Here is a 13853-nt window from a genome sequence, read left to right on the forward strand (position 1 = left end):
TTGAAGTCTGTGGTTCTAACATGATAAAATGTGAAAAAGTTCAAGGGGTTCTTCTGCCAGGCACTTGTTATGTTACTGTTATTCCAGAGGGATCTAATTTGAATCACGGACCTCTGTACTGAGGAAAACGTTGAAAGCCCTGAACATATATTGATAATCGTTTGTTCAAAGAGATGGAAACCCATTTTTGAACAATTTCCAGGCTCTGGAGTTTGTGAGAGCCTCCCTGACCAAGGTGGATGACACAGAGTTCATCTGTCCTGATGGGTCTTATGCGCTGCAGGACGACAACCCTCTTGCCATCGCAGGAGTCATCGGAGGATCCTATAGCAGTGTTTCCATACAGGTAAAACTAACATTTACTAATATTAACAACATATTCAACACTTGGCCCCACATTACATCTCTGTGAGCACCTTACTGATTTTTATTTATTYTTTTGCATACCAACTTAAGGGTTTGGAAGCTCACATATTCCGGCTCCCGTGGTCTGATTGTGTGTTGGTTAGCACATGCATATTTCTTTGAATCAAGTTCAGTCAGCATGTTCGTCTGTGTTTCCCTAACTCCTGTTGCTCTTGTCACAGAGCTGGGTGATTTACATAGTTTAGCATAAAACCTTTTTCTCTCTTACTCCTCTGTGACTGCACAAAAGCCTCCTCCTATCAGTTCTGAAATCCCTAATCTGAGCAACTGTCTTTCAGTCTCCTCACCCTTTTCTTTTTCTATCCCTCTCTCTCTTYTTCTCTCTCTCTCCCGATTTATGCATTGGTCTTTTCATGTACTTCAAATCTTTGCTTTGTTCTGTTTCATTGTGGGTTGTCTTTATGTGCATCCACAGGCATTCCCCTTGGCTATTAGGGAAGAGATCAGTGTATGCTGACCTCAGCCCCCTTCTCCTCCTCCATCCTGGAGCAGTCATTGTCAACATTTTCGCTCTGCCTCTTGTCCTTCCTTACCCATTATTATACCTTGTCTCCTTTCACCTTATTCTTGTTGCCCCCTTTTTTTTTTGCTTTTGCCCTTTTTAACGTCTGTTTTTAGGTGAGTGTGATTCACAGGACCTTAACGCTGCCCTACTTTCTGATCTCCGTCCTTTAAAGATTAGCTAGCTACGCCTCTCTACTTGGCCAGTGTGTCTCTTGCTTCTTAATGAAGTCATATGGAATTATTTTATGTTGAACCATGCAGTTCAATGCCTGGAAGGTATTTACCGAGCAGTCATCGTTATTCCCCTTCATTTATGTGTGTGGATGCATCTTAGTTTGTGTGTGCTTATGTTCGTGTGCCCGTGCTGGAGTCTGAGCCACATCCAGGTATTACTCATTTTATGTTTCCCTAAATATGTTTATACACAGTCACATCATGCATATTTTTACTGGCAGAAATAATTATGTCTACTTAGCCTAAAGTTACCCCATTTTTAGCATAAAGACATCATTCTTTTAAGTTCAAGTTTAGAACAAGGGTTGACAAGAATCGCTCAATGCTACATCTTCTGAAATCATGAGTAAGTGTACCTATCTATGTGTTTTGATGCTTTATCACTCCACCACTCTGTTTTTCCTGTTTCCATTTTTCTCACATTCAACCTGTTTCCACATTATTACTATCTTCCCTCCCTGCTTGCTCATAAGAATAAAGCAAAGTGAACTCGCCGTGTCCCCTCAGATAAACCGTGTAGATGTTGTCGCTGTCTGGTGGCACCTGACAGAGCAATCCAGTTACACTKCTAAGTGTGACCTTTAGTGACAATTAAGTCAACACCGTTCGCTGCTGTTAAACTCATAAAACCTTCCTAGATGGCTAAAAGCAGACATCAGTGTGACTATGGCAGTGTGTCTAAGAGTGTTTGCGTGGATTTCAACCTGTGTGCCGTCTACTGAGCTGTGTTATTAGCCTAATAGGATTTTGACATGTTGTCAAAACAGCTCATCAACTGCACCATGAATGAGATACAGAAAAACCTAGAGCAATGCACTCTGGAAGGATTAGACTGAGGAAGGCGCAACATTTCTGTGTAGTTTGTTGATTTGTRCGTGCAGGTTTATGATGTATATTTATGAGTCTGTCAGCATGAGCGTGCGTAGCAGCTGTGTTTGCATTGTTTGCGTTTGATCATGTGCTGGGATTTATGGAGAGAGCATGACTAGATTCCAATCATCATGAAAGGCAAATGCTATGGACACCATAAACCYTGTAATGATCTCTGTGTCTGTTTTATGGATGCTGTACAGCACCGGTGCCAGTATCCTGCAACTTTTAGATGCATCTCTTTTCCAACATACCTTAGTCAAATGAATTAATTCCCTCATCAGCACGCCATTCAGCTCTGCAGAGGACTGGTAATGAACTATTGATTTGACTCAGGTGTGTTGGAGAAGGGACCCATCTAAAAGTTGCAGGATGGAAGCTCTCAGGGACTAGAGTTGGGCATCCTGCTATACAGTTATGTTTAAGTTTCTGCATAAGACGGGTGTTTTGTGAATGGAATAAAATTGTATTTAGTTTTGAAATTGCAAAGASTATTCAGTGGGTAACCCAAGTAACAACATAAAAAAAGAGAAAATAAAAGATAGAATAAAGCAAAAACATGAAGCAAAATGCACAAAAATATAGTTCCAACTTCAGTTATTTCAGGAGAGAATTAGGATTAAATGTACTCTTATTCTCAGAAGACATCAGTTATACTATTGATTAAAGATTCATTTTGATTAATTCCAAAATTTGAATAACATTGAAGTAACAACCGAGTGACATTTACTGAATATCTAACATCGTCCTCTTCTTAAAGGAAATCCAGACCTTCTCCTGGAAGGTCTGGATTTCCACAGTTTTGACTCCACACATAGAAATCAAAAACATTTTGAGTAATGCACACAAGAAGAGTTTTGAAGCTGGAAACACCTCTTCAATTAGGATTCTGCTCCTCTACCAAAAACATGCTTTGAATATTTCACAGCAATTGATTATTTTCTTTGCTCTGAGCAAAACTTGTGCTGTTTAGAAGTTCACAAAATCAGCAAATTTCAATATAACAATATTTACCGCAATGCTTGTTTATGCTTAAAGCTGCTGTCACACTATTACCTATCTTGCCATGTATGCTGGCATATTTAAAAACCGTATTAGTATGTATAAACATGAGGAAATGAAGGGGATTTTATAGAGCAGCAAGCCCGGTTACCTCTTTGAAGTGTGTATTTCTCTTTTGAAATTCTMTCGTCATTGGCGTGTTATCATACGGGCGAAAAGACTCATGACTCAGGACAGCAGAACTTGGTGGATGGGACTAGAAGGGAAAAAGATTTATCCATCAAGAAGGATATTCATTATTTTATCAAATAATTGTTTTTCATTTTGTATTTTATTTAATCTAATACAGATCTGGATAAAAAAAATAAATCACATACATTTTCTTTGTTCTTACTAGATCAATATGTTATATGATATTTTAGGCCATCTAAGAACAAAATTTCAGTACTTCATGCATGTCCCAAAAATATTAAATGAATTATTCTGAAAGTARGTCAAGCCATCACTTTTATGTTCTGTTTCAAATGTTCTGCATGACGTGGTGAGTAAATCTTCATCAGCAGAGAGAGAATCTTCATTATGTAGTGTGCGATTAATATAAGTAATGTTATTACTAGGCCATCGCTGCAGTATTCAAGCAGAAGTTGTCTGAATGCTAAAGTGATGGTACATATGCCGAATGTGCGCCAAAGATGGCTGGGCAAATTCAATAGCTCAGTTTTTTGTCAATACATCACAGTAAATTTATGTAAATGCCCCATGAATTTCGTGAATAACCTAAGTGTTCATACGTTATCTCCTATTTTAAAATACATCATACCTTTTTTTGAATGATTTGATTCTAGTGTAATAGATTGGCCCTCAGTGGAAAACACTTCACAAGCTTTACAACAGTGCATAAAAACGTAAAATGCTTTGATTTAATTGTTTCTTTAGGTTAACAGAACAAAACTGACTCAAAAGAAACTGGCGCCATTGTTGACACCTCACCAAAACATCTTTGATGTAAATACATTTTATAAAAAAAAAAAAAAAACTGTTTCCCTCATGGATTTTCATGATCATTTCTTGAAAAAAATAAAATAAAATCATGGATACAGAGAATGTGAAAATGTGTGATTCATTTGGTAAATTTGTGTAGTACGTTAGAAAAGGTTTCCTGTGATTTATGCCTTATTCTGCTGTCTGTCCTTGCAGGTTGCCAATCTTCTCAGGCTCTTTCAGATCCCTCAGATAAGCTATGCTTCAACGAGTGCCAAGCTCAGCGACAAGACCCGCTATGATTACTTTGCCCGCACTGTACCGCCAGACTTCTACCAGGCCAAAGCCATGGCAGAGATCCTCCGCTTCTTTAACTGGACATACGTGTCCACTGTGGCGTCAGAGGGAGATTACGGTGAAACTGGGATAGAGGCCTTCGAACAGGAAGCACGAATGAGGAACATCTGCATTGCCACTTCAGAGAAGGTAATAAAAGAAACAAAAATAGCTTAGAATCTAAATCTAAATCTAAATCTTAAATCGTCACTGCACCAAAAAGACTCACTGAGGTGCTAGATTTATAAGTTTCTCGTATTTTTTCTTTATGGCTTATCTCCCGTTTTTCTGAATTGGGGTTGAAATTACTGTGTTATCAGTGCTGAGGCAGAAAATAAAAGCTTATCTCTAAGAATTCTTTATGAGTGCTTTCCCAGTCCCATTTTCTTATGTCATTTACTACAGAGATAAATAATAGCGTGAGACTGTTAAGCACATTTTCTTGCTTGTTTTTCTCCATTAAATGATGATGATCACTGATTGCCAATAGCATTAGAATGGAAGAAGCATTTTGGGGGGGGGATTTTCACGCCATAATCCCCCGTTTTTCTCCAGGTGGGACGTTCGAATGCTAAGAAGTCTTACGAGGCCGTAATCCGTCAACTCTTCCAGAAGCCAAACGCCCACGTGGCCGTCCTTTTCCTGCGCAGTGATGATGCCAGAGAGCTGATTGCAGCTGCCGCCAGGCTTAACACCTCTTTCATTTGGGTGGCTAGTGATGGCTGGGGCGCACAGGAGAGCATTGTCAAGGGAAATGAAATAACTGCTGAAGGAGCTATCACACTTGAACTAGCGGCAAACCCCATACCAGATTTCAACCGCTACTTCCTGAGTCTGGACCCTGTCAAAAACCACCGGAATCCCTGGTTCAGGGACTTCTGGGAACAGCGGTTCCAGTGCTCCTTGGGAGCTGGAGGCTTAGGCTTCGGGGGAACACCTCTTCCGCCGTGCGACAAAAACTTGTCGATGGACCAGAGGTATTTCGAGCCAGAGTCCAAGATCATGTTTGTGGTGAATGCAGTGTACGCCATGGCCMATGCCCTCCACAACATGCAGCGGAGCCTGTGCTTGAACACCACCAAGCTGTGCGACAGCATGAAGGCCCTGGATGGGCGCAGACTCTACAGGGATTACATTCTTAATGTCAGCTTCACAGGTAAGTGAGCAAGAGCATAGTGAAGAGAGTGTCGAGTTCCAGATAAGGTGGTGAGAGTGGATGAAGCGAAAAGAGAAGCAAATGTTGGAGAGGAAGGATACAAGATAAGAAGAAGTAGACAGGAATGCGAGTGCAGTGTCTGCCTAACGGTMGTCTAATGAACGCATGGCTGTTGTCCATCTTCTACTCCACAGAACATGAAAAGTACTGAAACAAATCCTCTTAATTGCTATGTATTGTCAGAGCCAGCTTGCCATTGACACCTTTTACCCATGCGTAATTGATACGACACTACAAAGTTGCTTTGAGGAACGAGAGCTGCAGTTAATCCGTGAGCCATATTCTTCTCTCTTACACTAATGAGATTGTGTGTGTGTTATAATAGCTCCTATAGCATGCAGCTTGTCTGTCTGTCAGTCTCTGAAGAGTCGAGAGAGAGGAGACAGAGGATTGGCTTGACTGACAGATCACGCACAAAGGAAGTGTTATAAATAAACTGCTGCATCTCAGGGACTGACACAGGTTTAGAGGTGCTTATTCCCCCACCAACCGTGACCAGAAGCAGACTTCAAAACACCCTGGCAAACAACATTAACAGCGGCTTTGCCATGGGACATTGGGGAGAGTGAGCAGGAGGGATGGAAAGAGGACGAGGGAATGGCATCATCCATGAAGGTTTGGAGAGAGAGAGGGGCTTACAGATAAGACTGACAGGCAGACTAAAATGAGAAAAGAGAGTTTAGGGTAAGGTGAAAAGAAGTGAGAGAAGAAGTAGTGAGGAGAGAAAGAGGAGTGAGCAAACAAGAGCTGCAGCGGATCCTGAGTGGGACATCATGCGTCAGCTGAAGAACACGGTTTTATTTGAAATGTTCCCATAATGAAAATGTGGGTAGGTAAAAATAAATAAATAAAGTTGAACAAATCACATCAAAATGAACAGTACTCTCCATTTTAGATAGTTGCTTATAATATTGATTGAAATGYCTCACATTACCTCCAGTAAAGCACAAGTGAAATAAGGAATACCAGATTAAGGGTGATTTTTATTAGYTATCATAMATTTATGCTATAAAGGKTAAGTAGCAAAGTAGTGGGGAAAAAAATTACAAATAAATTTTTTATTGTTTTAAAATACAGTACTCTCTTTTCAGTTTAAAACAATTCAGCTCATGTTTGACCGSTCCAACTCTCTTAAAATTTGTACTGCGACCCTGCAGTTTGGCACCRATAGRCAGGTCTCTACTCCGTCCAGCAGCAGTGCAGGGTACTATTTACCCAAAGTATATTGTACCATTTGTTTTTGCTACGCTGTCGTCCTTAATTTTTCTTTTTTACAAGTTGCAAAATTTATATCAGATAGTTGTTTAAAGAGTTGTCAAAGATTCATCTATATTTATTTAGTTTATTGGTTCTTTTCTGGTTTTTTTCACACCAGAAAAGAACCAGCAGCCAATGAAGTCATCCTAAAATAACAACTAAAAACACATCCAAGAGTAACTATGGGTTTAAAAGAAACAACAAAATAGCTTTTAATGTGTAATCTTGTAAAAAAAAAAAAAAAAAAACAACCATCAAAACAATGTTTCACTTTGTCTCACCATTGAACAGCAAAAGGATATGTCGTATACTTTATTCATATGAAGGATGTTTATGGTGTAGATCTGGAAGAAAATCAAGAAGATCAAATGTGATTTTCTTCACTTTTCCCTCTTTTCTGTGTTGCGGTCTCTTTCTCCCGTTACCTATCAAAATGTCTATGAGATGGATGTATTCATTCAGAGGTCCTATAGCTATAAGAGCTTGATTGTGATTCAGTTTAAGTGAGTACAATATGACAGCACTTATTTTCAATTGTTGGTTGGCCCCGAATGACTCATTCTCACTGCTCTGTATAGCTGATACAGTGAGTGGAAAAGAAGGTGAGGAGTGTTGAAGTTTAGCTGCAGCATCACTATCCGCAGTGCTCTCAGTCAGAACTGGAGAACCAAAACTCCTCARCGCACCATAGATCTAATTCACACACACAGAYTTTATATTGCATCAAAGTTTTATTCCACATGTGCTAAAGTAGTATCCTCTTTTGGTGGGTTTCCTTTCACAGCACAGTGGACAATGTCTTTTACTGTAATGAGGTTGTTTTGTTGTGTTTCCCTGACACTTTATGTGACGCACTGATGCAGCATGTTGTTTGGTTAGGAGAGTGTTTTCAGTCGCAGCTCTCTTCRTCTAGTCTCGTCGAGCTAGTTGCTATGGTAATAAAGCCGACTCCATTGCCAATTGTTGAGGTGATCTGGTGGATCACGGGAACCGCTCCGAAAGAACTAGCAGCAGACAGTGGGGCAGATTTGTGCATTTTGTGCATTTTTTATGAGTCCTTGTTACATGAGTCAACCACAAAAACACGGATAAACATGTGCCAAAAAGACACATAGACAGGAATCTGCAAAACAGTCAGCTTTTTTTTTTTTTTTTTTTGCCTTTTTTTTTTACAGAGGCAACTTGAAATGCTTGCTTTTTTTTCTGCCAGCATGGAATTGCAGACACCCCCAACCCACACACTTCTCAGAGCCATCATTCAACTCCCACCCACCTCCCCGATCTGCAGCAAACAGATCAGTATATACACACATGCATGCAGTCTCTGTTCAAATAGTGGTGATAGATGTGATATTCCCCCTTTTCTGCACTGTGTGTGTGTGTGTGTGTGTGTGTGTGTGCGTGCATGCGTGTGCATGCGTGTGCATGAGCGTGAGCGTGTGTGTGTGCGCGTGTGTGTGTGTGTGCGTGTGTGTGTGTGATACGTCTGTGTTAGCAGAGGCGGTGTGCCTTCAGGGCCATATTGAGCACAGAGCTTACTGCAACGTTCAGATGCAAGTGAACAACCTTCACTCATTCTCTGCCTTGTTTTCACTTGACTCTGTCTCTTAACCTCCATCCTTTTGTCGCTATTTCTTTGGCTTTTTAGTCCTTCTTTTTCCTCTATCTCTCCATCTCCTTTCCTATTTCTCACCTAGAAAACATCCCACTTTTTCTACATTCAGAAACAGCTCAACCCACACAGACTTCACAAGGTTGCTCTCCTTCTTTCAGCTGTCTCTCCACACCGGTTTGTTCCGCCACCCTTTCCTTTTACTTGTGCTTCCATCCTTCCTTCACCCATTCTTTATTGATTCTTACCTCTGAAGAATTTCCTCCTTCCACCTGTATCTCTACTAGCATGACAGTGGTTTTTGGTACTTCCACTGGTGTATTTCCTGTCTTTTACACTTGTATTCACCTGTCTCTCCTTCCTTGTCACTTTACTTCTTTTCTTGCGCTTATCTTGTCTCTTGGCCCATCCTCCATCCCAGAACCTCCTGTTTTTGGCTGAAGGTTTCTTTCTTTTGTCCCGTCTATCTCACCCATCTTTGTTTCACTCAGGCCTTAGGCCTCCTCTGCTTTCCTTCGTCCCTTCATCAATCCAGACTTCCTTTTCTCCTTCCTATCTGTCCTCTGGCATTCCCTTGTGGCCTTCTGCAGTGTGACCCAGGCAACATCTCCATCCTCTGGGATTGAATCTGCTGGGAGAACAAAAAGCTAATGGGATCTCTCTTTTGTGTTCATTTGTGACATACGAGTGCATCTTTGTGTATTTATGCACGAGTGCTGAGGGATGYGTCTGTSTCAGACAYGCACTGTGAAATAAAAGAGGAAATAATTTCTCGACGAGTCTCTGTAATTCTYTCTTCGCCCTTTCAAAAGGACTTATTCTTACTTATTCCTCCAAAGACCACTTGCCTTCTYTGTCTCCCTGCCTTTAACACCAACATACCCCCTTGGGCCTTGCGTTAGCCCTTCATGGCTGAGGACATAATTAATTTCTCACCTTCTGAATGAAAAGCCTGTCTTCACCATGCTTCTAATTAAGTCAGAATAATAAGGTGTTTCTCAAGTTAGTAGAATTGCTAAAGTGTCTCACTTTAGAGATGTTTTCATGCAGAGAGTTTCCAAACTAACTGCCTTTGCTGCTGTTTTTTTGGAATTGTCCCATTTTGTTTTGTTAAATTTTTGGTCTTTATGGWCTTTTTTGAATATCCTTCCATTATCTAAGCTCAGTTATCCTAGCAGGGGTGCCTATCTCCGGGAGTCAGCGGGTGATAGGTGGCGTACACCCTGGACTCCGATAGRAAACTGGAATTTTCTCTGGAAAGCTCCAYGCTTAAAGATCCGAGTATGGGATTTGAACCCAGATCCTGCAAGGCAATGGTACAACCAACTGCTCCAGTGTGCATTTTTAGATATTCTTGCAAAATTCTCACATTTTTCTTGTCAAAGGAGTGACTTTAATGTTTTGTTTATTAATTCTTGTCATGTGGAGTTGATCTAGATTTTGTTTGCTTTTTTATGTGTTAGTCTCACTTTTTAGGTTTTGTTGAGTGTTTTTGTTGTTGTGCTACCCTGCAGTACGTGGTCATTATAAGTAATCAACATGCCTGATCGTCAGCTTGTGATTTCCTGCCTTATATGTATTTGGCAGGATTATATACGTTTGAGTTAACCTGATGCTCTTCTGAGCTTGTTTTACACTGTGTGTTCAGGGAACTGTGTAGATGAGTAGTCTGAGCCAGATGTGTCCAACTCCAGTCCCCTAAGACTGGTGTCCTGCATGTTTTACGTATATCCATACTCCAGCAAAACTGTTACAAAATAGTTGAATTTACTTTTGCTTTTTAAGTATATATATATAATGTTGCATTTGATTTCTTTCACAGGTTATTGGCCTCATACTGTCAGAACATAGTGTATTTTAGCAAATACGTAAGATAAAACATTTTCAAAATGTCATCTTTATTTAAATGACAAAAACAGATACCGGTGTACATTCTTCATAATTGGTACAGTTTTTACATTGTCTTCTGATATTTTGAGAGACATTTGTCACATTTTCAGTCAGAAAACAGTGTCTTGGTAAAATAATTATAAAATTTCAAGTTCTAGTAGGGGTTTGAGTCATTTTGGCTTAATTGTGTGTGGCAAATGAAAAAACTAAAATCCAAAAATAAAAACTACAAAAACCAAACTACTTCAAAAGTAACAAATGAATATTTAACAATCTTATCAGTCAACTGCTTTCATTTTCTCCTTTTGGCACCTGCCCCATCCATTTTCAGACATGCAACGTAACACAGACCTGTCCCACTTCATTCTGATTAGAAACTTTACAACATACTTAACAAACTTCACATACGCACGCTCTGCGTCTGAGGCAGGACAACAGTCTGGCTTCCTCTATCAGGAGAGCTTCAGCCTGTAGTCTTACAGGATGAAGTTGTTAGTGGGTGTGTTTGTATATATTTTAGACAACCGGTATATGTTTAAAGGAATGGTATTGTGTATTTTCCAGGCATATTGCCATTTTGTAGCACAATTAAGTATCTACATTACCTTCATTTGTTATAAAAATGCAGTATATATTAAACATAATTTAAATAATTTAACAGAAGTTTGACTTTGTAATGTGACACTTTGGGCTTCTGTCTCTTTAAGACGCTCATGCTCTTTCTGACACTGCCTTCAACACGTCATCACAACCATGTTTCTCATTATGCCATTTACAATCACTCTTAGCAGTGTTGGACTCATATGATAAGCTCAGCACCAGGTATTTATTAATTGCCGTTTTAGATAAGAGAATCAAATTTTGACATGATACATAGCTTAAAAAAGTAGATTTTACACAATACCCCCCTTTAAAATTTTGATTATAGATAATGTGGAACATATAATAAAAGTGCATTTAATGTACGTATGAAAACTTCTGACCTGCAATGTAGGTTTCTCTTCACTGTGGCATCTGGGTTGAGATTCAAAGAGAAAACATCTACCATCAGTCTCCAGTACGTCTCTCCACTCTGAGGAGTCGTAGAGAATTTCACTGGCTCAAACTTGCACTCGCAGACACTTTCTTGAGAAGACATTCTGTGAACTCAGCATATCCACCTCCATGCAGTCAATAAGAAGTCGGGATTCCTAACAATCTATTTACTCGCTGAACTTGATTTTTGGGTAATTCAAGGACAACGCTGAAAGGGACCATCAGAGGCATCTGTAATCTTTTAGGCTGCTTTACATGTAATTACCGACATACAGCTCATTTGGCTTCAGCACACATCCAAGGTCCTGGCAACACATATTTTTGATAATTGGCTGGCGGGAAAGTCTTACTGAAAGTGTGTTTGTGTGTCTCACTGGCAAATAGCCTGGTTTACCTATTACTCTGTGTTATTTTGAAGACTTTATTATATGGCAGCTGCTGGGATAATGATTGATATCTCTTCTTCATCTTTTGATATTATCGCCACATTCTTATTGCAATAATTTAGCTGTCAACTAACCATTTAGCCCCAAAATTCAAATAAGACTTGACGCTTTGAATTTCCTGTGACAGAGGGGAGGCAGGAGGAAGATAAAGGGTTTTGCTGTCTCTGTGATTTATGGATTTCATAAACGCTAACCCCCTCTGCTGCCATCTGACATGCCATTCTTCTCTGAACACACTGAGCTTGCACAACAATTGGATGGCTTTTGCTGCTGTCAGTGCCACCCATTTGTACGTGCTTGTGTACAYGCATGCACGCGCAAGCTAACAGCAGGGTCAAGGCTTTGGTTCTGTCAGCACAGCCTCCCACTGAGCTCAGAGGAATACCTTAGCTATCACACTGGAAGTACAAGCTAATAGGGTTCCCACATGCATTTGTGTGCACATCCTCACAGAAAATCTGAAGGCTTATTTGCAATCTGTTCTGATTTATCCTACTGATCTCGTTCTGTATGTATAAAAATTGAATTTGACCTGCAAATTCTTCTGTCAACCCAAGCACAGAATGATACTAGGAAGGCGTTGCCATGTTATCAGTGCCTCTATCTACAGAAGGGCTGAGAGTCTTGTTACATGTTGAGGAATCAAAAACCTGGCATATCTCGCACTATCCCCAGTCGCATCATCATTTGACAGGCTGCACTGTATAACACATATCTCTATGTGTCAGCAACATAGATTTGATTGCTCCGCTATAGGGACAGATGTGGCATTGTGGGAGAGACACACTTTGTCTGAGTCAAAAGGACGAAGTGTCAGCACTATCAGGTCGGATACTGCCAACAATGCGTCAGGTTACTGTTTTCCCAGTCCAAAGTCATTTTCTCCTGCTTTTTATGGCTTCAGYATCACGCCAATTTTACAATCTCCTTTCTTCCCACATCCTCGGGGTAGATGGTAATCCTTTCATAACAACATGTATACAAACCAATTTGGCAGTTTCAGCAGTGTGCCTCCCTCGCAGAGGAGACACACAGGCTAATTCCATCAATGAGTGGGTACTTATTACATTGCCCAGGGTCTTTATTCCTGTGCCTTTATGACTATATGGTTTTATAGACAGAGGCTTAACGATGCCTTTGGTGATACACATGATCAGATAAGATATTAGGCCAGCGAATTTATCCCTATGGTACCTTGGAGAGGGATATGAAGCCAGTGACATGCGTATCATCAAGCATCACTGGCTCTTGCAGCCTCTTTGCTAATATCTGAAACTGTCTGGTTCTCAACAATAAAAACATAATTTGAATGGCCTTCGTTTATTTCCGAACTCATAGGCCAAGGTAGCTATTGTTTATTATCTGGTGTCCACAGCTGCTTTTAAAAAGATTAGCTACAGCAAGCATTAATGCTTTTGACGGTTTGTTTGTTTGCGATTCCTTATCTTTTATCTCCTCTTCCCCACCAAAGCCCCTTTATCCCCTCCAGGTAGTGAGACGGTAGTGAAGTTTGATTCCCAGGGGGACGGCATGGGCAGATACAACATCTTCAGCTACCAGCGTTCTGGTGAACGTTACGGTTACGTGCCAGTAGGTGAGTGGGCAGAGAGTCTGAGTCTGAACAACGATCTGATTCGTTGGCCCAAAGAGGTGCTCCCAACGTCACAGTGCAGCGACCCCTGTGAGCGAAACGAAATGAAGAAAATGCAGGCAGGTAGGAGAGGGAATTCTAACTTTTTTTTTTTGTCAAAGTGAAGCTGGATTGATTTTTATAGGTATGTTCCCACACATTTCTCATATTATTGTTCCCCAGGTGAGTACTGCTGCTGGATCTGTACGGCGTGTGAGCCTCACGAATACCTGGCTGATGAGTTCACCTGTTCGCCTTGCGCTCCTGGCCAGTGGCCAACTGATGACCTCACATCCTGTTACGATCTTCCTGAGGACTACATTATGTGGGAAGATGCTTGGGCCATTGGTCCTATTACCATTGCATGTGTTGGGTAAGTGAAAAACAATTTTTTTYMWTTTWAWYMARRAAAAR

General features: G+C 40.5%; 1 protein-coding gene across 1 annotated transcript in view; it reads left to right on the forward strand.

Moving 5' to 3' along the window:
* LOC103466706 (metabotropic glutamate receptor 3-like) overlaps positions 1 to 13853 on the forward strand; it is a 51288-nt gene that overhangs the window by 28940 nt on the left and 8495 nt on the right. Inside the window, exons 6-10 of the mRNA XM_008412481.2 lie at positions 203 to 346; positions 4234 to 4503; positions 4909 to 5509; positions 13281 to 13523; positions 13623 to 13812. Coding sequence (XP_008410703.2) covers positions 203 to 346; positions 4234 to 4503; positions 4909 to 5509; positions 13281 to 13523; positions 13623 to 13812 — 1448 coding nt within the window. The remainder of the gene's footprint in view (positions 1 to 202; positions 347 to 4233; positions 4504 to 4908; positions 5510 to 13280; positions 13524 to 13622; positions 13813 to 13853) is intronic.

Source organism: Poecilia reticulata, linkage group LG6 (assembly GCF_000633615.1).
Source record: "Poecilia reticulata strain Guanapo linkage group LG6, Guppy_female_1.0+MT, whole genome shotgun sequence".
NCBI lineage: Eukaryota > Metazoa > Chordata > Actinopteri > Cyprinodontiformes > Poeciliidae > Poecilia > Poecilia reticulata.